Consider the following 23724-nt stretch of genomic DNA (forward strand, 5'->3'; position numbering starts at 1 on the left):
AGGTGAACAGGGGAAGATGTGACTACATTAACTGCATTTGCGCCACAGCAAATAAAACAGGGAACGTGCCCTGGAAAGATGAAAGCCCATCGGCTTTGCGAGCCTGCCCTGGATTTTGGCCACTTGACCTGGTGTGGTGGCCGCATGGCAGCCGCACACGTGCTGAGCACAGGGGGCCGACAGGGGCCTGGCCACGCATGGAGGACCCAGACGAGCAGCTGTGACTCACTTTCCCTGCCCTGCAGATAAAGGGATTTGAAATATTTACTGCTTTTGCAATAGTGATGATTACACGGAAAATCTCATCTCTAGGCGACTCTGAGTTCCTTAAAAAGGAAAATAAACTTTCTGAGAAAAGTGTTGCGTGGTAGTTTGGGCAAAAGCCGACTTCCTAGTGGAGAGATTTGGCTGCAGGCTTCCTGCCAGGGACCACTCCTGAGAAGCCTCTAATGACCCCATCTCCTGCCCCCATGTTACCTGCTGTGTTGTAGGGTCACTGGAACCTGCTGCTTTCCATGTGTTTGTGACGGAAATAACCCTTCCAGTCACTCACCACGAGCCTGACTTTCGCAGTAAGGAAATACCGCAGACTGTCCCAATCGGGAAGGCACTGCGCCTGCAGTCCCTGGGGGGTGCCCACTTGCTGAGTTAGACCCCAGACATCTCCCTTAAAAGAAGAAGCGAAAACGAGACAAACCTCTGGGTTCCCGAAAGGGTTATTCTGCCTTAGCCCGCCTATAAAAATGCTATTGGCTGTTACCTGGCTTGGCCAAAGTACAGCCAGAATGTCTTCTCTCGCCATTCAGTGCATTTGTTATTTGGGCTGAAAGGAAATAAGCAGGACCCTGCGCTTCCAGAGCAAAGATGGAGCAAGAGGACGCAGTCAGGAGGGAAGGGGTAAGTTTGCTGTCCAGACAGCAAGCGGCAGCCCCACGGCAGGGCCTGTTCGGCGTTGCTGGGGATGCCCTTCGGAGCTCTGTGCACGGCGAGGACCACTGGGGCACCTGCCCCTCAGAGCTCACCCAGCAGCTGGACTTTTACAGGCACTAGAGAGAGGAGACATTTAGACACATTGAGATTTAGAGGTTCTTTGGGCTGGAACCGAAATGATGAGACTCAAAGGAAGAGTTTGTCACAACTTCCCTCACCGTAAGAACTTGAGGTGAAGGGCTTCGGAAACCAGCAACAAAATCCTTACAATAGAGCCTGTGAGAGTTTTTTGATTTGTTTTGATTTTCACTTCAGGGCATTTTCACTAACCTTTTCAGCAGGTGAAGAACTAAGCCAGTACGAAAAGAAGATAGAAAAGATGTTGCAGGATTTGAATTGAACTCAGATCTGTAGCAGAGGTTCCCTCCCTTTTAGATAATCAGAATCCTTTTCTTTTAGAGACGAAAGATTTTTCTGCACCTCTTCCCACCCACCCTTGCCCTCCATATAATTGCTGTTGTACTTTTAGAGTCTTTTTTTAAATAAATTTTAAAATATTTTATTTATTTATTTTTTTGCTGCGTTGGGTCTTCGTTGCTGCGCACGGGCTTTCTCTAGTTGCGGCGAGCGGGGGCTACTCTTCATTGCGCTGCGCGGGCTTCTCATTGCAGTGGCTTCTCTTGTTGCAGAGCACGGGCTCTAGGCGTGTGGGCTTCAGTAGTTGCAGCATGCAGGCTCAGTAGTTGTGGCACACGGGCTTAGTTGCTCCACGGCATGTGGGATCTTCCCGGACCAGGGCTCAAACCGGTGTCCCCTGCATTGGCAGGCGGATTCTTAACCACTGCGCCACCAGGGAAGTCCTAGAGTCTTTTGATTGAGGAAAGTGCATAAGGACAGAAAGGTAACATAAATTTATTAACACTTTTAAGAAATTTGCATTTTATTCATCACAACAGCATCTGCTTATATTGATGGGGGAGGTACTTATTTGTGCAAATTATTATTTATTCAGTCGTGGACAGGAGAGCCTTGCCATAGACAGGTTGGGTCCATGCTCTGTAGCTCACAGATTAAGGACAGGTCTGAGAGGTGGAAGTACCTGGGATCCATTCCTGCTCCATCCTATTCTAGCTGTGGGAACTTGGGCAAGTTATTTAACTGCTCTGTGCCTTGGTTTTCTCACCTATAAAATGGGAATAATAACCATACCACCTCAGAGGGAGGCTGGAACAAGTAAATGAGACCATGTGTGGTAAATTACCTGGCACAGAGTGGATCCCCCGTAAGTGTTATTATTTTGTGACCATCCTTTAGAGCAGAGCACTACTGACTTTGGGGGCCGGATAGTTCTTGGCCATGGGGGGCTGGCCTGGGTGTTGTAGAATGTCGAGCAGCACCCCTGGTGTCTACTCACGAGATGCCAGTAGCACTCTCGCCCACGAGATTGCCTGCTTTAGAGATTACTGCGTCACTCCACAGGGATTGTCTTGTGGACTTCATGACAACAAGAACGTGTTAGGTCAAATGTTATCGCCTCTATGTTATAGAAAACGAGCTGTGAGGTAATAAGAACTCAGGGATTTGGGGGTCAGGGGGGCCCTGGTCTGGTCTGTGCCGTCTCTTCAAAAGAAAGAGGTGCACCGCCCAGGTGTGCCCCCAGGTGGGGCTGCAAAAGAACAGAAACACCCTGCGTGGTGGTCCCTGAAAACGCACGATACATTTGGAAAGGAGATGAGTAAACGGTCACATGCAAAAGATATGGGCTGATCACAGCCACCTGCTCCTGCAGTCCCCCAAGGAAGGGGGCCTCCTCCAGGGATCCATCCAGGGGGATGCAGGCTGCCCCTTCCCAGGTGCCTGAGGGCAGACCTGGCCCTTTGGGTGAATATACGCCGGGTGTCCCAGGAGACGTGAAAACAGAACTATTCCAGTGGTGACTGTAAAAGAACCTTCAAACCACAAAGTGAAGCCAAGGAGGGATTTGGGAGCTGAGTGGAAGCGGGGGGGCAGCTCAGGCCACAGAGGCTGGGCTGCCGGGGGCCGCTCAGGGCTGGTGGGGAGGGCCTGGCTGGCTGTGCCCTGGTGGTTGTGTGACCACGGCCTCACTGGACTTTGGGTTCCTCATATGTAAAGAGAAAAGACATGAATCTGGTGTGCATCAGGGACTTTCCGCCGTGAAAAAGGACTCTTGGCCTGAAAGAAACAAATAAGATGATTAGAAAAACATGCCAAAATGCTTTGGAAAGTGAAAACAGAATTTTTCGTGGAGTGTCTCCACCACCAACTAGTTGAGTGTCGTTGAGCTACTAACTTCCCGTCTGGGTCCTCACTGTTAATAATTAATATTGATAGCAAACCGTGATATAGTGTGTAATGCTTGGAGTGTGTACCACCACGAGCCAGCTGCGGGCCTGTTTCACATATATGAACTCACTTATTCCCCATATCAGTCCTGTGAGGAAGGCAGTATCATTGTCCCCATTGTACAGATGAAGGAGCCAAGACACAGAGAGGTTTAGTAGCCGGCCCTAGGCCACACAGCCAGCAGCAGGAGAGGCAGGATGCAACCCCTTGCTCTTGGGCTGCAGTGGCCACGCTGTAAACCCCCTGCAGCGACAACACCTGACCCCTCCAGCTCTAAAATGTTATGACGTTTGTCTCTCCTCTCTCCCCTCGTCACTCGGACCTCAAGGAATGTTTGTGAAACTTTGGGTCCATTCCATAGTGTGATAGAGTGAATTACAGTGTTAATAATTCATAGGGACTCACTTTTCCAGGCATATTTGCATTCTGACTGGAGACGCCTGACAAAGAAAAGTCTGAGACTGAGAGTGTCTCTCTGGTGGTAGAGAGAGAAATTGGAGACAAATTCCTAAGAGAGAAATGGTTTGGGTGGGGTTTCTTCCCAGAGAGCTTGAATCACACCCTGTCAGAGGGCTAGCCCTGAAGGTGGCTGCTTCACTGAAGTCTCAGAATGTTCTCAGCATTTTGAAAAACAGGAAGCCAGTTTACCTTGGGCATGAGGGATTTGGTTCCTAGTTTTTCTCAAAAGCACAGTTCACAGTCCCGGCTTCCCTTGGCCTCTGAGGAGGGTCCCCTCTCGTGTCTTGAGGACACTGAGCCATTTGTCATTTTCAATAAGATGGTCGGAGACCTGGACATCCTCCCTCATGCCCTAATCCTGCCCGGTACCAAATTCTTTTTTTTCCCCTCTTGGAAAGGAAAGAAAAGGAAAAGAGGAGAAAGAAAAAGAAAGCTTAAGCCCTGAATTTCTTACATGCCTTTTTTATATAGTAACTTTATTGAGACTATAACTCCCAGACCATACAATTCACCCATTTAAAGTATATAATTCAATATCTATTCACAGAGTTGTGTATCCATCACCACAATCGATTTTAGAACATTTTCATCACCCCTAAAAGAAACCCCCTACCCACTGACAGTCACTCCGCATTTCCCCCCATCTCCTCCTCTTCTCCCCCAGCCCTGGGCAATCACTGATTTATCTCTGTCTCTGTGGATCTGCCTATTGTGGACATTTCACATCGATGGAACCGGGTGGTCTTCTGTGACTGGCTTCTTTCACGTAGCTTGTGTTCAAGGTGCATCCACTTTGTAGCGAGTATCAGTGCTTCATTCCTTTTCATGGCCAAATAATACTCCATTGCATGAATAGCCCACATTTTGCTTATCAGTTCATCAGCTCATAGACATTTGGGTTGTTTCCGCTTTTTGGTTATGATGAAAATGCTGCTATGAACATTTGTGATCAAGTTTGCATGAATATGTGTTTTCATTCTCTTGGGTATATACCTAGGAGTGGAATTGCTGGGTCATATGTTTACGCTGTGTTTAACTTTTTGAGGAACTGCCGGCCTCTTTTCCGAAGTGGCTGCACCATTCTACAATCCCATAAGCAACGTGAGAGGGTCCCAATTTTCTCAACATCCTCGTAAGCACATTTACCTGTCTTGTTGGTTTTAACCATCCTAATGAGTGAGAAGTGGTATCACGTTGTGGTTTTGATTTCCATTTTTCTCAAGGGGTACCGAATCCCTTGATTTTACTTCCTAAATAGTCCTCAAAGCGGGTACCTCTTGCTCTCCTGCCTCAGCCACTCCCCTACCCGGGCCCCCATCCTCTCTCAGTCACTTTCCTGACTCCCCTCTTTAACCACTTCTGTGGATTTTCTTCACAAAACTTACTCCAGTTCTAGTTTCATTATTAAATTATTACGAAGTTTTAAAAACATGTCTGTCTTTCCCATTGGACCACAGTCTTCTTGAGGGCAGCTGTTTTGCTCACTGGACTACAGCATGGTACACAGATCATAGACAGCTGTCAGTAAATATGCAATGCAATGTTTATTGCATCGTCCATGAAAAAAAATTAATCAACGGTCAATCTAAGAAAGAAAGGAAATTTTTATTCGACCCAACCTGAGGATTATAACCTGGCAGCCAGTCTTTCAGAAAGCTCTGAGGGGGCTTCCCTGGTGGCGCAGTGGTTGAGAGTCCGCCTGCTGATGCAGGGGACGCGGGTTCGTGCCCCGGTCCGGGAAGATCCCACATGCCGCGGAGCGGCTGGGCCCGTGAGCCATGGCCGCTGGGCCTGAGCGTCCGGAGCCTGTGCTCCTCAACGGGAGAGGCCACAACAGTGAGAGGCCCGCGTACCGCAAAAAAAAAAAAAAAAAGAAAGCTCTGAGGACTGTTCTTCCTGTTAGAAGTCAGAGCACAGTTATATAATTTTTGAGACGAAGTGTTATACATCAAAGTAACATATGACAGTTTACATAGTCTAACAAGATGAGTAGTGAGTTATTGTGGCCCCTTACAGGATTGGGAAAGGAATGTTATCTCCTAAGGATTTAGCTTGCTGGTGCCAGGAGGGTATTGTTTGTTGTTGTTTTTCTTTTCTTTTTTTGTGTGAGTAGGCATTCCTGTGTCTTCTAAGGGGATCTAGTTAATGTGTAATGCATATGCTTAATGCACACTAAAGGGGAGGGGATAGTAGCTTAAATGGCAGAGAACATTTTATGCTAAATTTTTCTTTTCCTGCCTTTAAAATAATTTTGTTTCATAAGAATGAAGACATTTGGACCAGCAAGGTCGGTAAGAACTTGAGAACTTACCCAGAATGTCTTTGCTATTTCCACAGAGGGTGAGCCCTGATTCCTACGGGTTCTTAGAATGTGCCTATGGCTTGAATTCAAGGAGGAAGCCAAGGAATAGAAGTTGAATTATGTGCTCTAGGCTTAGACACTCTACAGCGTGAGGTCTCTGATAATTTTTGCTAGAATCCCATAAAAGCAGTCAGAGAGCTGGCTATCCACGTACCTGGCAGGATCCCCCCAGTCTGGGGCATGAGGCCTGGGACACCAGCCAGCTCCCCCACTGAGCTTTGCTAAGGACTTCAAACCTTAGGACCCATCAAAGCAGAATGTTGGAGTTGCACCTGCAGTATGAATGAAGCCTGGTGCATTTATAGTTTATCATTTACTGGGAAGGGAATTAGAAGAGGAGAAATTTTAATCAACATTTTTTTTCCTTCCTCGCCTCCTTCCCTCCCCTCCTTCCTTCCTCCCTTCCACCAAATCAAGCAATAGGACAGCTATAGGGCAGGGATCTTTGTTTTCTTCTCCACTATATCCCTAGTAGCTAGAACCTAGAACCATGGCTGGCTCACAGAGGATGCTCAATGTGTGAATGAATGAATGAATGAATGAATGAATACCTAGAGCACTTCAGAAGGTGAAGTGTAACATGGTTGGCCCCATGCTACCTCCTGGGTGGGGTTTTGGGGGTGGGGTGGGTATGCCTACTTGTGTACCCCCTGCCTTTAGAAAACACGGTGTAGCAACAGCCCTGGAACCCGCCTCCCCGCCTGGGCACCATCCCCTGCTCCCCCCACTTCTGTCACCTGCTGCCCCCCTGGCCCGAGGGGGTGGTGGGGCCTGAGGAGAGACTGGAAACCAGAGCCGGCTGCTCCTTGATAGGCTGCCTTGTCTGTGGCTCTTATCATCTTTACCAGAAACTTCCTGTGAATTAAGCATTTGTTAATTATTTGGTGGAAGAGGCGAGACGGGCAAAGTTTCACTTGCGGTTCTGCTCTTGACCAGGACTCCTGCGGGTCCTGCACCTGCTCTGTGGGGTCGGGGAGGGGGCCACTAGCTCAGCAGTCCCCGCCGGGCATGAGGCGAGGCCCAGGTGCCCACTGTTTCTCTGCCTGTCCTGCTCCTACTTGCCTCTCTCAAGAGGTTCCCCCTTAGATTCGGGGGGATGCTGCCCAGGGGAGACATGAGGACCTCAGCTCGCCACCAGAGGGGCTGAGTCTCATGTGATGGGGACCTCGGTTGTAGTACAGGACGAAGGGCGTCAATGGTGGGTTCAGAGAGCCCAGGCCCACCCCAGTCAGTGGATTCACCTCCACAGCTAGACGCTTCCATAATGAATCTTTGCAATAACTCCAAGAGATGTTATTATCCTAACACTAAAGATGAGGAAACTGAAGATCACAGAAATTAAGCCAGAAAGTGGCAGTGAGCAAATTCAAACTGAGATCCATAGATTCTAAGAGCAAAGCTCTTTCCACTTTTATTTTTCTCCCAATTTTCATTCTTTTACTAATGAATTCCCATGTGTCATTAAAGATTGTCTTAAATGAGTGTTCAGTTACCCAGGTGTCAAAGGGGGTATCGTCACAGGATGTGTGTGCTTAAGAGTCCCCAGAAGTCTATATTTAAATATTTCTTTCACCGTGCCTTCTGCCTCTTAGAGCAACAGTCCAGAGGCTAAAGGAAGTTAATCAGTGGCCCTAAAAAATTAAAAATTCTCACATTTTCTCTCTGACTTTTTGGGGGTTTGTGTTTGCAGCAGTGCCTGAGTGCATCTGCTGCAATCAGCAGAGGCAGTCCTGCGCAGGAATGTCGCAGGAGCAGCTCAGTCATTAGGTGGTGTGTTGGAGGGGGTGACCCTTCGGTTTTGTTGAGACCCAGTGATTCTCAACCAGGGGTGATTCCCCACCTGCCCCCAGGGACATTTAGCCATGTCTGGAGACATTTAGGTTGTCCCAGATGGGGTGAGGTGTGTCTCTACAGTGCACACAGGACAGCCTCCCACAACAAAGGATTATCCAGGCTTAAGTGCTACGGTCAAAGAAACCTGCTCCACCCAAGGTGCGTGGAGGGTAGGTTTCCAGACACGGAGTGGTTGAAAGACCACGGGTCTTCAGATCCCATTACATCCATCTTTCTGCAAGACTCTGAGTAAATCAGGAGCTCCCTGGAGCCCCGGGTTGCTTCCTTACCTAAAGCCGTGATCTCTCCTCCTGCAGAGGCTGACACCAGTGCTTGCCCTGGCGACGCTGATAGCTGCCTTTGGGTCATCCTTCCAGTATGGGTACAACGTGGCCGCTATTAACTCCCCTGCCGAGGTAGGTCGCTATGGTGGGCGAGACGCAGCCCCCCGGGAACGGGGAGGTGGGTTTGGAGTAGCCGGTTCCCCGGGTGGCCACTAGGGTGGGACTGTACAGACGCTGAGGGCACACAGTGGGACCTCAAGTGAAGGGTGGAGGAAACCCATGAAATAAACAGCGCAAGCCCAAGGGACTTGCACAGGCACAGGGTCATGGGGACGCACCAGGTTCTTGTGGAGAGCCAGGCCTGGCTGGACACATGGTGGGCTGGCCTCCAGGGGTGGGGGGTAGGTTTGGGGGCACTCTGATCTTCCGCAGCCTCGTAATCCACAGCAGAGTCTGGAGGGGCCAGGCTCATCCAGCACTGATTCCGTGATTGGAAGCCTGGAGTCATTCCTTTCTGGGGTTAGAAACATCCTGGGCAGGGACTTCCCTGGCAGTCCAGTGGTTAAGACTCCAAGCGTCCATTGCAGGGGGCGCGGGTTGGATCCCTTGTTGGGAAACTAAGATCCCACATGCTGCGGGGCGTGGCCAAATCAATAAATAAATAATAAAGAGAACCAACCAAATTCTTTAAAGAAAAAAAAAAGAAACATCCCCAGCAGCTTGCCCATCAGAGGCCTCCCAGCCACCCGCCCCGGCGTGGGTGCCCCCTGCTAATTGCTGTTAATCTTCATTCCTCTCCTCCACTTAATCGTGTTGATGTTCCAACATGCCCAGCTCATCCCATCAGGTGGCCCAACAACTTACACTGTTCTTTCTGCAAAACCAGCTCAAATTATTTTGGTGTTCTGTTTTGCTTTGCTCTCCAGCTCATGAAAGCATTTTATAACGAGACCTACTATGACAGAATCGGTGAATACATAAACGAATTCTCCTTGACCTTGCTGTGGTCAATTTCTGTGTCCATGTTTCCCTTTGGAGGCCTCCTCGGCTCCCTCATGGTCGGCCCCTTGGTGAATACATTAGGCAGGTAAGGCAAGGTGAATGTTCAACTCCCTGAAACTCATAGACTGCATCAGAGTTTAAAACCTGGGCCTAAAGCAGAAATCATTATCCTAAAACCAGGTAATGATTGCTGCGATGATTTTTGTTTCCTGGGCTTCCCTGGTGGTTGTTTCCTAATGTGGTTAAGAAGACCAGACATTGACCAAGTGTTTGGGGACTTAGGCAATGAAGGTCTCAGGGCTGGAGTTGGGTGGGGGTGATGGGTCTCAGGGTCTGGGGTGGGCATGGAAAGAGCAGAGAGTGCTTCAGAGATCAGGACTCACTCCCGCTCTTACCCTCTCTTGCCTTGAAATCGTCCTTTCCAAAACTTCCTTTTGGCCTTTAGAAGAGTCAAATGCCAGATGGCATGGCCAAGACATCAGGCCCAGTTCAGACCATAGACTGGTGCTCCTGAGCTCTGCTTCTTAAATGAACACAAGCTAACTGCTCTGTTCTTTCACCTTGGAATCCAGTTACAGGCAAAATGCAGCCCAAATTAAATTCCTGTGAAACTCTGAAATGGCTGAGATTAATGTCAAGCCCTTCAGTGTGAGACCGTGTGGTCCCAGGGCGACCCTCACTGTGAGTGTCATCAGTGGCAAGAGCAGAGCTTAAATCTTTGCCCCTAATTCTAGAAGCATCAGAGATTCTGTATTTGATTCCAAGAAAGGTCCTTAAGCCCTCCCACCCCCCTGGTAAATTGGGCGTGAGAGAGCAAGCAGCCTTGTTATGAACAGTATTTAAGAGTTCTTCCCCTCCAGGCCCCTCCCTTCGAGGATGGGCACGCGGAGGCGGGTTGAGGTAAAGTGCCCGTTCTCAGCCCCAGATCTAGTGAGCTCAAGGCCAGACCCCAGACCTTGGTCCCTTCTCCGGTCTTTTTTAAAAAGAATCTGAGAATAGAAACATACAAGCTGTGGTTCAGGATCTAAGGTCCTGAAGTCTTGCTGGGAGGTTGGTGTTGAACGCACAGTTCTCCCTGTGGACCACCGGTGGGCAGAGCGTCAGTCAAGTCACAGATCTGCAGGATGCTTCTCCTGAGTGAAGGACTAGCCGTCTGGTCTGAAGATGGAGCTGACAGTTGCTAGTCCAATTGAAAATGTGATAAATGCTATTCAGTTGTTTGTGGTTTTCTTAAAGATTTATCAGTGTTATTTAAATATCAGTAGCAGCTAACAATTAATTGATGGGTTCCTACTTGCCAGCCTCTATCCTAAGTGCTTTTAGGGGATACTAATTACACTAATCCTTACAAAAGCCCCATCCCCTCGTCACACATGGGAAAAGGAGGCACAGAGGGTGCTGGGAGGAAATTTCACTTCTGAGCACATTGTGCAAGTAATGTCCACACTGTACTCTTGTATCCGGCACATGTCTTCTCAATCCGTTGCCTTATTTATTTATTATTATTTAATTTATTTATTTTATTTATTTCCTTGGCTTTTTGGGTCTTCATTCCTGCACGCGGGCTTTCTCTAGTTGCGGCGAGTGGGGGCTACTCTTGTTGCGGTGCGCGGGCTTCTCACTGCTGTGACTTCTCTTGTTGTGGAGCATGGGCTCTAGGCACACGAGCTCAGTAGTTGTGGCACGCGGGCTCGGCAGTTGTGGCCTGCAGGCTCTAGAGCGCAGGCTCAGTAGTTGTGGCGCATGGGCTTAGTTGCTCCGCAGCATGTGGGATCTTCCCGGACCAGGGATCGAACCCGTGTCCCCTGCATTGGCAGGTGGCTTCTTAACCACTGCGCCACCAGGGAAGTCCAGTGTACAGGTTTTTGGCATTAAATACATTCACACTGTTCTGCACCCATCACCACCACCCATCTCTATAATTTTCATCTTACAAAAACGGACACCATGTACCCATTAAACAATAACTCCCCTTTCTTATCTTCCCACAAGTCACCAATCAACTTTCTGTCTCTGTGCATTTGACTACTCTAAGGACCTTATATGAATGAATCCTACGAGATTTGTCCTTTTGTGACTGGGTTATCTCACTTAGCCTAATGCCCTCAAGGTGCATTCAGAATCTCTTTCCTTTTTAAGGCTGAATAATACTGTTGTATGAATATACTACATTTAGTTTATCCATTCATCTGTCGATGGACATCTGGGTTGCTTCCACCTTCTGGCTACTGTGACTAGTGATATTATAATCCTCCCTATCTTAATAGGTCATACTTCCCATCTTCTCTCTCTCTCTCTCTGTTGCTTTCTATGTAACTTCCTCAGGTCTGCCTTCCTATTCATTAATTCTTTCCTCAGCTGCAATTCACCTACTACGTTTTTATTTCAATGACTATATTTTTCATTTCTAAGTTTTATTCATTTGCTTTTAAAATCTATCTTTTTTGCTATTGTTTTGGGTAGTTCTGCTTTATGCATGTTCTTGTTCTTTCTATAGTACGCTTTTGATTCCTTATTTTATGACACCACTCATTTAAAACATATTTGATGGCTTCTATCTAATCCTGTTGTCTGAAGCTGTGCTGTTTGTATGTGCGGCCTCTTGCAGGTGTTGGATTGTCTTGTGTGTCCTGTAATGGTGACGCGTCATCTCAGGGGGTGGGGGTCCCTGGCTGGGGGACTCCTGGGGAGCCCAATGGGAGGGGCTTCTCCAGAGAAGCTTTCCCTTTGCCTTTGTCTGGCTCTCCAGGGCCCAAGTCCTACTCCAGTCTTGACTTAAATTGGACTGTTTTGTAAGTTTTATTAAGTTTGATTTTTTTATAGGTTTTCAGGAGATACCCTTTATCAGCTTACATAAGTTCCCTCATTTTTATAGTTTGTTAAGGTTTTCTTTTAAATCATGATAGATATCAAATTTTATTGACTTGTTTTGCTACTTCAATTGATAATCCTATATTTTTCCCCAGTACAATCTTTAATATGGTGTTTTTAACCTTGCAAGAGTCCTATATATGCTGTTGAATTCAATTGGCTAATATTTCATTTAGGATTTTCACATCTATGTTGATAGGTGAGATTGGCCTAAACCTTTCCTTTAATGTCCTCATCCAGTCTGGGTTTCAAGATTACACTAAAATCATGTTAGTTTATGGTTGCAGAACCCTTTACTGTATTGTGATATGGGAGCCTTTCCCTCTGCTCCTCACTACTGATGCCCTCTGCATTGGGTCATTTACATCTGCTCCCACAGAGAATATTCCCACACCAGGCCATGCACTGGACCTGTATCCATCTTAGGTCAACAGCAAATCGAACAACACAACAGCAACTGCTGCAACTGAGTAGGTGCTCGGCAAACATTTGTTAAAGGAGTGGCAGATCCTTAAACCAAACCGACTGGTATTTTGTCCTCTGCAGAAAAGGAACCTTGCTGTTCAACAACATCTTTTCCATCGTGCCTGCGATCTTAATGGGATGCAGTGAAGTTGCCAAGTCATTTGAGATGATAATTGTGGCCAGACTTTTGGTGGGAATATGTGCAGGTAAACCATTCTGTGATTCGGGATGGTCAGAGGGAGGGAGAACAGGCACCTGGTGTCTGAACCAGTCTGGGGTCTCTGAAGCATATAGGGTCACGCTGTCCCTACACCTCTGCTGTGGGTAGACGCTTAAGCCCCTGCGTGATAGGGGTGTGTGTGGACCGCGGGCAGATCTTCACTGTGGAGTTTCCTGTGAAGAAAGCTGTTCTTTGAAAGACTGAGATACAGAATCTTAGGACAGGACTGGTCCTTCCAACCAGTCCTTTATCTCAATGTTTTCTAAACTGCAGGCTGGGACTGATACTGACCAGGGTTCTTGGCCTTCCCCAATCAACAGAAATTGGCTAGAGGCCAGACAAGAAATACAGGCAAGGCTTTGCTGGGGTCCCTGCAGCCGCAGGAGGGAGCAAAAACAAGTAACAGGTTCCCTTGCTCACTCCCCGAGGTGGGGGGCGAGCTCGTTCCTTATATGGGGTGAGGGAAGAGGTGTGTCCAGGCATCAGGCCAGAGGGGTGGCTTGGGTGTTTTGCCCACCCCTTTGTGCTGTTGCGTGCAGGGGCATGCGCGGTACACTGCTTCTGCTCAAGACATCCAGTGTTTTCCCCTGGCTCTTCAGAGGTGACAGTTGGGTTTTCTTTGGTCTTTTTGTCCATAATTTGCCCCAACTACACATGCACACAGTTATTTTTAGTCCCTTATAGTTTCTCTGCAGCTTGTTGCTCAAGGAGATGTTTGTCCAGGTGCAAACACTGCAGCAAAGGGTCCCAGATCCCAGCCTGTCTCAGGATCAGTTGGTGGATCAGCAAACAGTATTTTCTTTTTTTTTGCTTTTAACTAGGGTAGACTGTGTCACATGTAGTAAAGATAAGGATTGTCTTTTTTTGTGTGTGGTACGCGGGCCTCTCGGCCCAGCCGCTCCACAGCATGTGGGATCTTCCCGGACCAGGGCATGAACCCACGCCCCCTGCATTGGCAGGCGGACTCCCAACCACTGCGCCACCAGGGAAGCCCAAGGATTGTCTTTTGAAACGTTGTTTCAGTTCTTTATCTTTATACATATGTGAGAACCAAGTTGGATGTAAAATGTATTTCTGTATTTTGCACCATGAGTTGTGGTCCAAAAAGCTTGAGAAATTATCAGATGCATGAATCCCTCTACCAGAAAAGAGTTAATGGTAGTAACCTCTCCAAAGCCATTCTGCCTAGGCCGGGTTTCCCTGGTTATAGAAAGTTCCCCCATGATGGCTTCAGACTGAAGAGACATGGTTCAGCCATGCCGTGGCCTTCCTTCAGGTTGGCTTCCTCTGTAGGCAGAAGGGCCAGGGCCGTCGAGGCAAGCGAGGTGCCCACTCTCGGGGCCGTGCACTGCAGGGTGGGCCCCCAAGGGTAAGCGCCCCTGGAAATGCTGCACCCTGGACACTTCACTCGCCCCCCACCAGGCTGTGGCATTTTCAAGTGACTCGTTCTCCTTCCAAACACAGGGATGGGGATGAAGAAGGGATAATTTGGCTGGATGTCAGTAAACCCCTTCCCTGGAGTTTACTGACAATAGAGGAGGCAGCAAGGAGCCTGGTATTGGGGGAAGTGGCGAGGGATTGCAGGGCTGGGGAGATGAAGAGGAAAACAAGATTCCCGAAGACAGAAGAGGTCACCTCAAGGAGGGACTGATGGGCCCCCTGGCAAACTTCATTCATTCTAGCTTTCCCTGAGAGCACCGGACATTCATCTACCATCTGGCCAGGAGTCCCGAGGTGCCTGGCCCTGCTCCTGCACTTTTTCCCTGCAGCCGGGCTCAGCGTTATGAAAAATGGACGATTCCTGGAAGTTGTCAGCAGCGGACAGGTGCTGTGACGTTTCTATTGCCAGCCAACAATTCAGAGCTGGTTCCAAAAAAGAAATGTTAGGCTCCAATAGAAAAATCACAGTTTAACATTCCAACCTTTGCTTTTTTTTTTGGCCATGCCACACAGCTTTCCGGATCTTAATTCCCCAGCCAGGGATTGAACCCAGGCCCTCGGCAGTGAAAGCACGGAGTCCTAACCACTGGACCGCCAGGGAATTCCCAGCCAACCTTTGCTTTTAAATAAGCATGACTTCTGGTCAACAGTTCTCAAACTTTTTGGCCTCAGGACCCCTTTACACTCTTAAAATTATTGAGGCTTCTAAGGAGCTCGTATGGGTTATACTGATCAATATTTACCATGTTAGAAATTGCAACCAAGAAAGGTATTAATTCGTTTTAAGATAGCACTAAGAAGCCCATTACATGTCTTTATGAAAATAATTCTAGTTTCTAAAACAAAAAAATTTAGTGGTATTGCTTTACATTTTTGCAAATCTCTTGAGTGTCTGACTTAACAGAAGACAGCCAGGTTCTCAAACCTGCTTCTGTGTTCTGTTGGTGTGACGTCAGAGGGCGTGTGATCTCTGGAAAACTGGTCAGGGAACGAGAATGAAAAGGACAAGTAACATCTCAGGACGGTTCTGAAAACAGTTTTGATCTCACAGACCCCCTGAAAGGTGTCAGGAACCCCCTGTGTCTTCAGGTCATACTTGAAGAACTCCAGCAGAAGCCTAATCTATTTGCTGTTCATTCCTTCACGTATTTCCTGAAAAGTCAGGAAAGGGTGTCATCAAGCCCCGTGGTACTTAGACACCCTAAAAACGAAGTAAACGGCCACTCTGACCAAGGGGGCTCAGGGTCAATGCAGCTTGGACCCCCAGATGCTCAGTTTGCTGGTTTGCTGTTAGTCAACATCTTTGGTAAGATCGCTTCAGACTTTCACTAACGGAATTTAAACTTTAAAAGCTGCTTCTCTGGCTTTGGTGTCAGAACAGGCTGGCCGGGGGTTGCCCCGTGGAGTTGTTTTTAAGACAGAATGAGACTGTTCTCCACCGACATGAAGGGAATCCCATCTCTTCACAAACCTCCTGGTGTTTGTCTCTCCAGTGTTGCTATTAACTAAGTTCAGAAGCACTTAGACTTGAGAAGCGACCACCAGGGCCTGAATGGTGACCGGGCAACATGAGGGCCTCGCTTTCTCCATAGCCCTTTGGGCACTGGGCCTGCAGTGTCCCGCCCATCCACCACACAAGACACCTAAAAGCTGCTCTAAAGACTGTCTGTCTTTGTCTGAAAATCAGAAAGAATTGGTATTAATTAATGAACTGTGATGCCCCTTTTAAAATATTAAGCAGAATCCCACTACTGAGCATATATCCTGAGAAAACCATAATTCAGAAAGAGTCAGGTACCACAGTGTTCATTGCAGCTCTATTTACAATAGCCAGGACATGGAAGCAACCTAAGTGTCCATCGACAGATGAATGGATAAAGAAGATGTGGCACATATATACAATGGAATATTACTCAGCCATAAAAAGAAACGAAATTGAGTTATTTGTAGTGAGGTGGATTGACCTAGATAGAGTCTGTCATACAGAGTCAAATAAATCAGAAGGAGAAAAACAAATACCGTATGCTAACACATATATACGGAATCTTAAAAAAAAAAAAAGGTTCTGAAGAACCTAGGGGCAGGACAGGAATAAAGACGCAGACATAGAGAATGGACTTGAGGACACAGGGAGGGGGAAGGGTAAGCTGGGACGAAGTGAGAAAGTGGCATGGACATACATACACTACCAAATGTAAAATAGCTAGCTAGTGGGAAGCAGTCACATAGCACAGGGAGATCAGCTCAGTGCTTTTCAACCACCTAGTGGGGTGGGATAGGGAGGGTGGGAGGGAGACGCAAGAGGGAGGAGATATAGGGATATATGTATATGTATAGCTGATTCACTTTGTTATACAGCAGAAACTAACACAACATTGTAAAGCAATCAGACTCCAATAAAGATGTTAAAAAAAAAAGCCAAAAATAATAATAATAAAATACTAAGCAGAGATGCCCTTGAGCAGAATTGCAGAGCTGAAAACTTGGCCGTCAGTTTCCTCTTATCTCAGTGCTATAAAATACCCTCCCATCACCAGCGGCTCCAGCCTCCCCTCACCCCACACTGTCTCCCTTGGTCTGCCCTTGGCCACAGCCTCCCTCTCAGACCCCACGTCTCTCTGAGCACCAGCTAGCCTCTGGCTCCACGTGCGACACTTGGACCAGTAACAACCCATCTGACCTTCCTCCCAGACCCCCAACCTTTCATTGGACTTTGAGGAGAACTAAATGGGATAATATCTGTGAAAATACTTTAGAGCCTATTAAATTGTTTCACCTATTCATAAGGGGGTCAGGTATCAGTAAGATGGGAAAACCAACAAGTTCAAACACTGAGGAGTCAGAAGTAGTTCAGTCATTACACAAATCCCAGAATGCAGTTAGTCTACAATATATATTTAAGTTTTCAGTGCTTACTGACAAATAAAGCTTGTGCTTCGATGTCTGTGCATCAGCTTATTATGTAATATACAGTCTCAGAAGGTAAAGCTGGTGGGCAGGGGTCCTTGGCCTTTTAGTAACAGGTTTCCCCCCGAAGGAGCAAGAGAGGAGAGAGAGTCTAACCACACCGGGGCTCTTCCTCTCCGAGACCAAGCCAATCAGGAGGGAAGACCTGAGGTCCGGGTGGCCTGTGTCCCCAGGTGACACCAGTCTGGAAGCAAACGCACTGTCCATGAACTTCTTTGCTCAGACTATTTTCTCTTAAAGTTAAAAGGCCTAAGAATTGCAAGAGGGGTGGTTTGCTTAGTCCTGCAGTTTTGAGACAGTTTCAGCCCAACTAATGCGATTGCTGAGGAAGAATAAATGTGTTTGAAGACAGAGCTCATCCCTGCCAGACTAATGTTTCCTGACGGTGTCTTTATTTCACCCTCCCTCCCAGGTCTGTCTTCCAATGTCGTCCCTATGTACTTAGGGGAGCTGGCCCCTAAGAACCTGCGGGGGGCCCTGGGGGTGGTGCCCCAGCTCTTCATCACCGTCGGCATCCTTGCGGCCCAGATCTTGGGTCTTCGGAGTCTCCTCGCAAACGAAGCAGGTGAGCTCAGGACACCTCAGACCCCCAGCCCGTTCCTATGAGCTGGTCTTTTCTCTCTAAGCGACGGGGCCCCTGCACAGCCCTGACCCCACGGTGCTGAGCTGGAGGTTGCCCAGAGCGGGCCTGAACAAGCTGGTGGGGACAGACTGACGTTCTCTAGTCCCTCTTGGGACACGGATGAGGGAGTTGTGAGGGCGCAGGAGGTGCTGCTCTCTTTCTCTTGTTGCTTGGTGGCTGTCACACAGGGACCCGGGGCGTGGTTATGACGGCCACCAGGGTGCCAGGCTCTGTGCTTAAGGCCTCCGGCACCATTGCACTGGAGCCTCCCAGCAATGCAGCTGCCCAGGGGCCCGTGATCATCCCATCACAGACCAGGAAAGAGGGTCACAAGACCCAGCCTCCGTGGGTGAGGTGGTGAGTCTCAGGGCTGGTATCCACACCAGACCCAGACTTCAGAGCCGCACATCCCCCCACCCCAAGAGGCTGGGGCCTGGCACACAGTAGGTGCACAGCAACTCATAACTGGCGTTGTTCTTGCATGACCTCCCTTTTCTTCGTCTTGGGTCTCGAACCTCTGAAAGGGAAATCACCACTAACAAAGCACCAGTCAAAACATATGGGCCAGACACGATGTCTTTTACATAAGCCATTTAATCCTCCAAACAACCTATGAAGCATGTACTATTACTATACCCATTTTACAGGTGCAGAACCTGAGGCATAGAGAAGTTGGATCACATGTGCAATGTCTCCTTAGGACACAAATGCAGGCAGTGCAGGCCTGAGTCCGAGTTTAACTACCAGCTCTCCCACCTTTCAATCGCCCTTGTAAAGAGCTGGGCCCAGGAGTGGAGGAGCTAGGTTCCTGTCCCCCGCTGATAGCACGTAACCAACCAGCTGCACCCAGAAACAGCCACGGATCCCTGGCGCCTGCGAAGTGCTCTGTGGTGTGTGGGAGGCAGCCATGGTTCCACCCAGGGAGGGGGTCTCAGAGAGGGCCTGGGCTTGGGGGGCCGGGTAGGACCAGCATTCCAGATGTGGGCAGAGGGGATGGAAGCATAAAGTTCTTTGTGCATGCAGGGAGCTGCAGGTGTGGTGGTGGACTCTCACTTTGTCCCTCCATCCTTTATGGTGACTAACCAGCCCTCGGTACCCTCCTCTAGACAAGAGTGTGGAGGGCAGGGCTTGGCCTTCCTCATCTTTGAATCTCCGGCGCAATTCATGGCACATTCTAGGTACTCAGTGAAGAAGGAAGGCAGGCCAGAGAGAATAGTCAGAGTTCTTGGAAGCGAGTGGGCAGTCACAGCACAAAGACTGCAGAGAAGTCACGGGGGTCAAGATTGGAACAGGGTGTCTGGGTTTGGCAGTTAGCGGTCACTGAGATCTCATGAGAAGAGTTTCAGTGTCGGGGGCGGGGTGGGGGCCAGAGGGCAGATGGCAACGGCCCGAATGGCTGGCACGTCCATACTCGCTGTAGTCCGTGCAAGGGTGATAGAAGCGGGACCCGGATCAGCTAGGCCCTGGATTCAGAGCCAAGAGGTGGGAGAAGGTTGGGAGGATGGGGATTCAGGGTTCGATGTGCCTGAGTTCGAATCTCGGCTTTGCTCCTAAATAACTGATCTCGGGCAAGGGAGCTACATGCCCTCCATGCCTCAGTGTTTGCAGGTGTAACATGGGGTTGATCCTGGTACCTGCCTCCAGACATTGCTATGATGGGGAAGTGGGCTACATGTGAAAAGCCGTTAGACTCTAGTGCCTGGCACGCAGATGTCTGCAGTTATCACCTCCTGCATAGGAGAAAAGGGGGTGAGTCGGGCATTCACAGCTCCTAGAAGGAGCCTGAACCACTCATTCACTTATTTAACCGTTTTTATTGAGTGATGTAACATACATAAGGGCCCAGAACTAGAACCACGCCGGCCCCCTGTGCGCCCCTCAATCACAGCCTTCCCGCCCCCAAAGGGAGCCACTGTGCCAACATTTATGATCATCGCATCCTCACTCTTCCCTAGAAGAGTTTCACCACTTTTCTAGAAGACAGAGTTAATTTTCCCTGTTTCCGGACTTAATACTGTGGAACCACATCGTGTGGAACCACATTGCACCCAACATCACATTGGTGGGATTGGCTCCTGTCCTGACTTGCTTCATTTTCACCACAGTATAAAATTCCATCTTACGAATGAACCAAGATGTATGCGTCCATTCTACTGTGTGGACATTCGCCTTGTTTCTGGGTTTTGTTTCTATTATCAGTGCTGCTCTGCCCTTGTCCTTCCGGTGTCCTGGTGGCCCAGGCGTGCGTTCCTGAGTGGGACTGCTGGGTTAGAGCACGTGGGTGTCCAGCATCACTAGCTCCTGCCAGACTGTCCCCTAAAGATGCCACGTGTCCACACAGCGGTGTGGACACTTCCCACCTGCCCACATTCTCGTCAGTGCTTGGTGTTGTCAGAAGTTTTCACTTTGTCCGTCTGATAGGCGGGTAGTGGCTATTCGTCAGCATCCATTCTCTAAGTATTTAGAGTGTCCGCTCTTGGTTAGGCGCCATCCTAGGTGCTGGGGACGGAAGAGAAGAAAGAAACTCCAGCTCCAGAGAAAACCAATCAGGATAATGGGCCAGAGCGGCTCCGTGGGGCTGGAGGCGGAGAGAAGCAGGAGAGGAGGCTGGGCGCCAGTTCTCACGTAGGACTGGTTTCCTTGCAGGCTGGCCCATCCTCCTCGGCGTGACCGGGATCCCCGCGGCACTGCAGCTCCTTCTGTTGCCCTTCTTCCCCGAGAGCCCCAGGTACCTGCTCATTCAGAAGAAAGATGACGTGGCTGCCAAAAACGGTAAGGCTTTCCCCGGAGACCGGAAGAAACGACGCAGGTTGTGGCATCTTTGCTGGGGGGCGGGGGGTTGCGTGATTCAGCCCCCAGCGCCCTCTCTGCTCCCTCCCCCAGCGCTGAGGGAACTGCGAGGCTGGGACGACGTGGACGCCGAGACACAGGAGATCTGGGAGGAGGACAGGGCCGAGAAGGCCGCGGGCTTCATCTCCGTGCTGAAGCTGCTGAGAATGAGGTCCCTGAGGTGGCAGGTCATCTCCATCGTCGTCCTCATGGGCGGCCAGCAGCTGTCGGGAGTGAACGCGGTACCAAGGCAGCCGGGGCCGGGGCAGCGGGCAGGCACGGGGTCGGGGTCGGGGAGGGATCCGCCGAGGGGTCCAGGCTGCCCGGCCGGCCTCACCAGCCTCGGGGGTGGCCTTCCAGATATACTACTACGCAGACCAGATCTACCTGAGCGCCGGGGTGAGGGCACAGGATGTCCAGTACGTGACGGCGGGCACAGGCGCAGTGAACGTGCTGATGACCGTCTGCGCCGTGAGTGCCCCCGGGAGCCGAGTCCCTGTCCGCCACCAAGGATGGAGGGCACCTTGAGAGTGGGGAGTCTTGGCCCAGGAAGGAGCCCGGAGCTCAGTGGCGACGTGCCCCTCGGTCCCTCCTCTCTAGCCTCTGGGCTGTCCTCAGATGCCAGCCTGTCTCTTGGGGGGGGGGGGGGCGGTAGCCTGTGGCCCCAAAGATGGAGGCCCGTCCCCACCGTCCACTCCGGAAGCTACCGCCGTGAGAGGTGGCTCTTCTCCAACGTCTCACACTGGGGACCACTACCTGTGCCAGGGCCACCGTGTGACAAATGGGGCCCCTGGACTGCGCAGTGCGGAGGCCCGCTGGCCATTCAAGGACACACACACACACACACACACACACACACACACGGGCGGGTGGGCGCACAGGGGAGGTGGGCCTGCTGAGCCTCCCACGTTTCCTCGCCCTTTCCCTCCAGGTTTTCGTGGTGGAGCTCCTGGGGAGGAGATTCCTGCTCCTCCTAGGCTTCTCCATCTGCTTCACCGCCTGCTGCGTGCTGACGGCCGCCCTGGCTCTGCAGGTGAGGAAGGGGGCGCCTGAGGTGGGGGGGGGGGCCTTGCACCCTCGTGCGCATGCGCGAGTCCGCTGCTTGGGGATCCCGTGCAGCCCCGATCCCCGCCCCAGCAGCGCACTTCCCACTTCCAGCCGGTATTCCAGGGGCATCCAGGTGGCGCTGCTTGTAGAAGGAGGTGCCTGGCGCCCGCCTTCCCAACCCAGGCAGAGCTACTGGCCCTCCGGGAACCGAGAGTCCTGACGCTCCCGTCCCAGGTTGTCTCTGCTTTGCCAGGTGTGATCCAACTCTGTTTTCTCCCCACAGGACACAATATCCTGGATGCCCTACGTCAGCATCGCCTGCGTCATCTCCTATGTCATAGGACATGCCCTTGGGCCCAGTATGTACCCCAGAGCTGGTTCTGTGGTTTCACTGCCCCCTCCTGTACCACCAGCCCTAGAAACTGCTGGCCTGAGCTCCTTAGAGAGGCTCCAGGGAGGGGCGAATTCGGCCCAAATGGCTTCTCTGCCTGTGTTCTTGTGGCAGAGGGCTTTGAGCGAGGACAGGAAAGCAGCCTGTGTAGGCTGGAGCACGGTGCCCGTGTGGTCGGCACAGAGAGCCTTACAGGTGGTCATGGGCCCCCTTTGGGGACATCACAGGATGTCGCCTGTTGTGCCCCACTCTTGCTAGGTGCCTTCTCACACTGCTTCTCCACGAGACCAGGAGTCCTGGAGACACACTGCCCCGCCTTGGGCCGGATGCCTCTGGAACCTTGCACGGGCAGGGGCTCCAGGACCCTCTGTGGGCTTGCTTGCCCGGCAGGGAAGACAGCTCTTCCTCTTCTTCCCCAGGTCCTATCCCCGCACTGCTCATCACCGAGATCTTCCTGCAGTCCTCCCGGCCGGCCGCCTACATGGTGGGGGGCAGTGTCCACTGGCTCTCCAACTTCACTGTGGGCTTGATCTTCCCATTCATTCAAGTAAGTGCCACCCAGGGGCCCCAGAGGCCCAAAATACCCAAGCAGTAAATCGAGAACCTTTTCAAGAACGCGAACCCTCTCCCCTCCCACAGGTGGGCCTCGGAGCTTACAGCTTTATCATTTTTGCCATGATATGTGTTCTCACCACCATCTACACCTTCCTGGTTGTCCCCGAGACCAAGTCCAAGACCTTCATAGAAATCAATGAGATCTTCACCAAGATGAACAAAATGTCAGAGGTGCACCCAGAAAAGGAGGAGCTAAAGGACTTTCCGCCCTCTACTGCGGGGCAGTAACTCGAGAGGAGGAGCCTGTGAATCAGGTCTGCGTGGAGCTTCCCTCCTGGGCTATGAATCCAGAACTAGGACAAGTCCGGTGTGGAAGGCAGGCCCTGATGAGACTGTCGTAAGGGCTTCTGTGCAGTTCTTAAAGCCAGGCTGTCTCTTTCCAGGTTGACCCATCACCAACCCCAAGGCATGCCGGGCAGCTGTCCCTCAGCCATGCTGGGTCAGCCATTGTGTGGCTCCTGGCAACACCGGCTCTTATAATGAAAGCCATTACCATGGTGTTGAGATGGAAGGACTCAAACGTGGCCAAAGAAACTAGTTCTTCTCCAATCCCGTAGTCTTCCGGGACCCACGGGCCCGTGTTCAGGGTGGAATCCATCCTCTTGTCAGATCCATCTCCAGAAACACTAGTTTTGAAAAGTATGATGTCGTGAGTCATGAAGTCTAGGAATCTGGGAAGCAGGTCCCTATGGAGACTTTAACCAAGTCAGAGATTATTGTTCCCAAATTATATTATTAGAGGACAATAGAATTGCCTTTGTATACTCAATAAAACAAATATGATCACTTTTCACCAAGACGTGCTGCTTTTCTGTGAGCCGGTGGAAGGCGAGGGGCATTCCCTGCTCCTTCAAACAGCTTGCCTGCACTGGAGTGTCAGCCCCTTAGCGCAGGGGTTTGGCCAGTTCTGTTTATCCCGGAATCCCCACTGCCTAGAAGAGCCTGGCATGGAGGAGGCCGCTCAGACAATATTTGCTGAAAGAAGGGGAGGAGTGAGCGATGAGGTGGTCGCAAAGTTGAGAT

The 23724-nt window shown here is 50.3% G+C and overlaps 1 protein-coding gene across 1 annotated transcript; it reads left to right on the top strand.

The window, feature by feature from the left end:
- Positions 1-714: 714 nt before the first annotated feature.
- Positions 715-23466, top strand: SLC2A5 (solute carrier family 2 member 5). The gene is made up of 12 exons (XM_060289450.1): positions 715-897; positions 8266-8364; positions 9159-9319; positions 12652-12776; positions 17610-17762; positions 20466-20591; positions 20703-20890; positions 21009-21119; positions 21580-21681; positions 21979-22054; positions 22506-22633; positions 22726-23466. The coding sequence occupies exons 1-12, from the start codon at positions 865-867 to the stop codon at positions 22927-22929; spliced, it is 1506 nt and encodes a 501-aa protein (XP_060145433.1). The 5' UTR covers positions 715-864; the 3' UTR covers positions 22930-23466.
- The last annotated feature ends 258 nt before the right edge of the window (positions 23467-23724 follow it).

Source organism: Globicephala melas, chromosome 1, assembly GCF_963455315.2.
Source record: "Globicephala melas chromosome 1, mGloMel1.2, whole genome shotgun sequence".
Taxonomy (NCBI): domain Eukaryota; kingdom Metazoa; phylum Chordata; class Mammalia; order Artiodactyla; family Delphinidae; genus Globicephala; species Globicephala melas.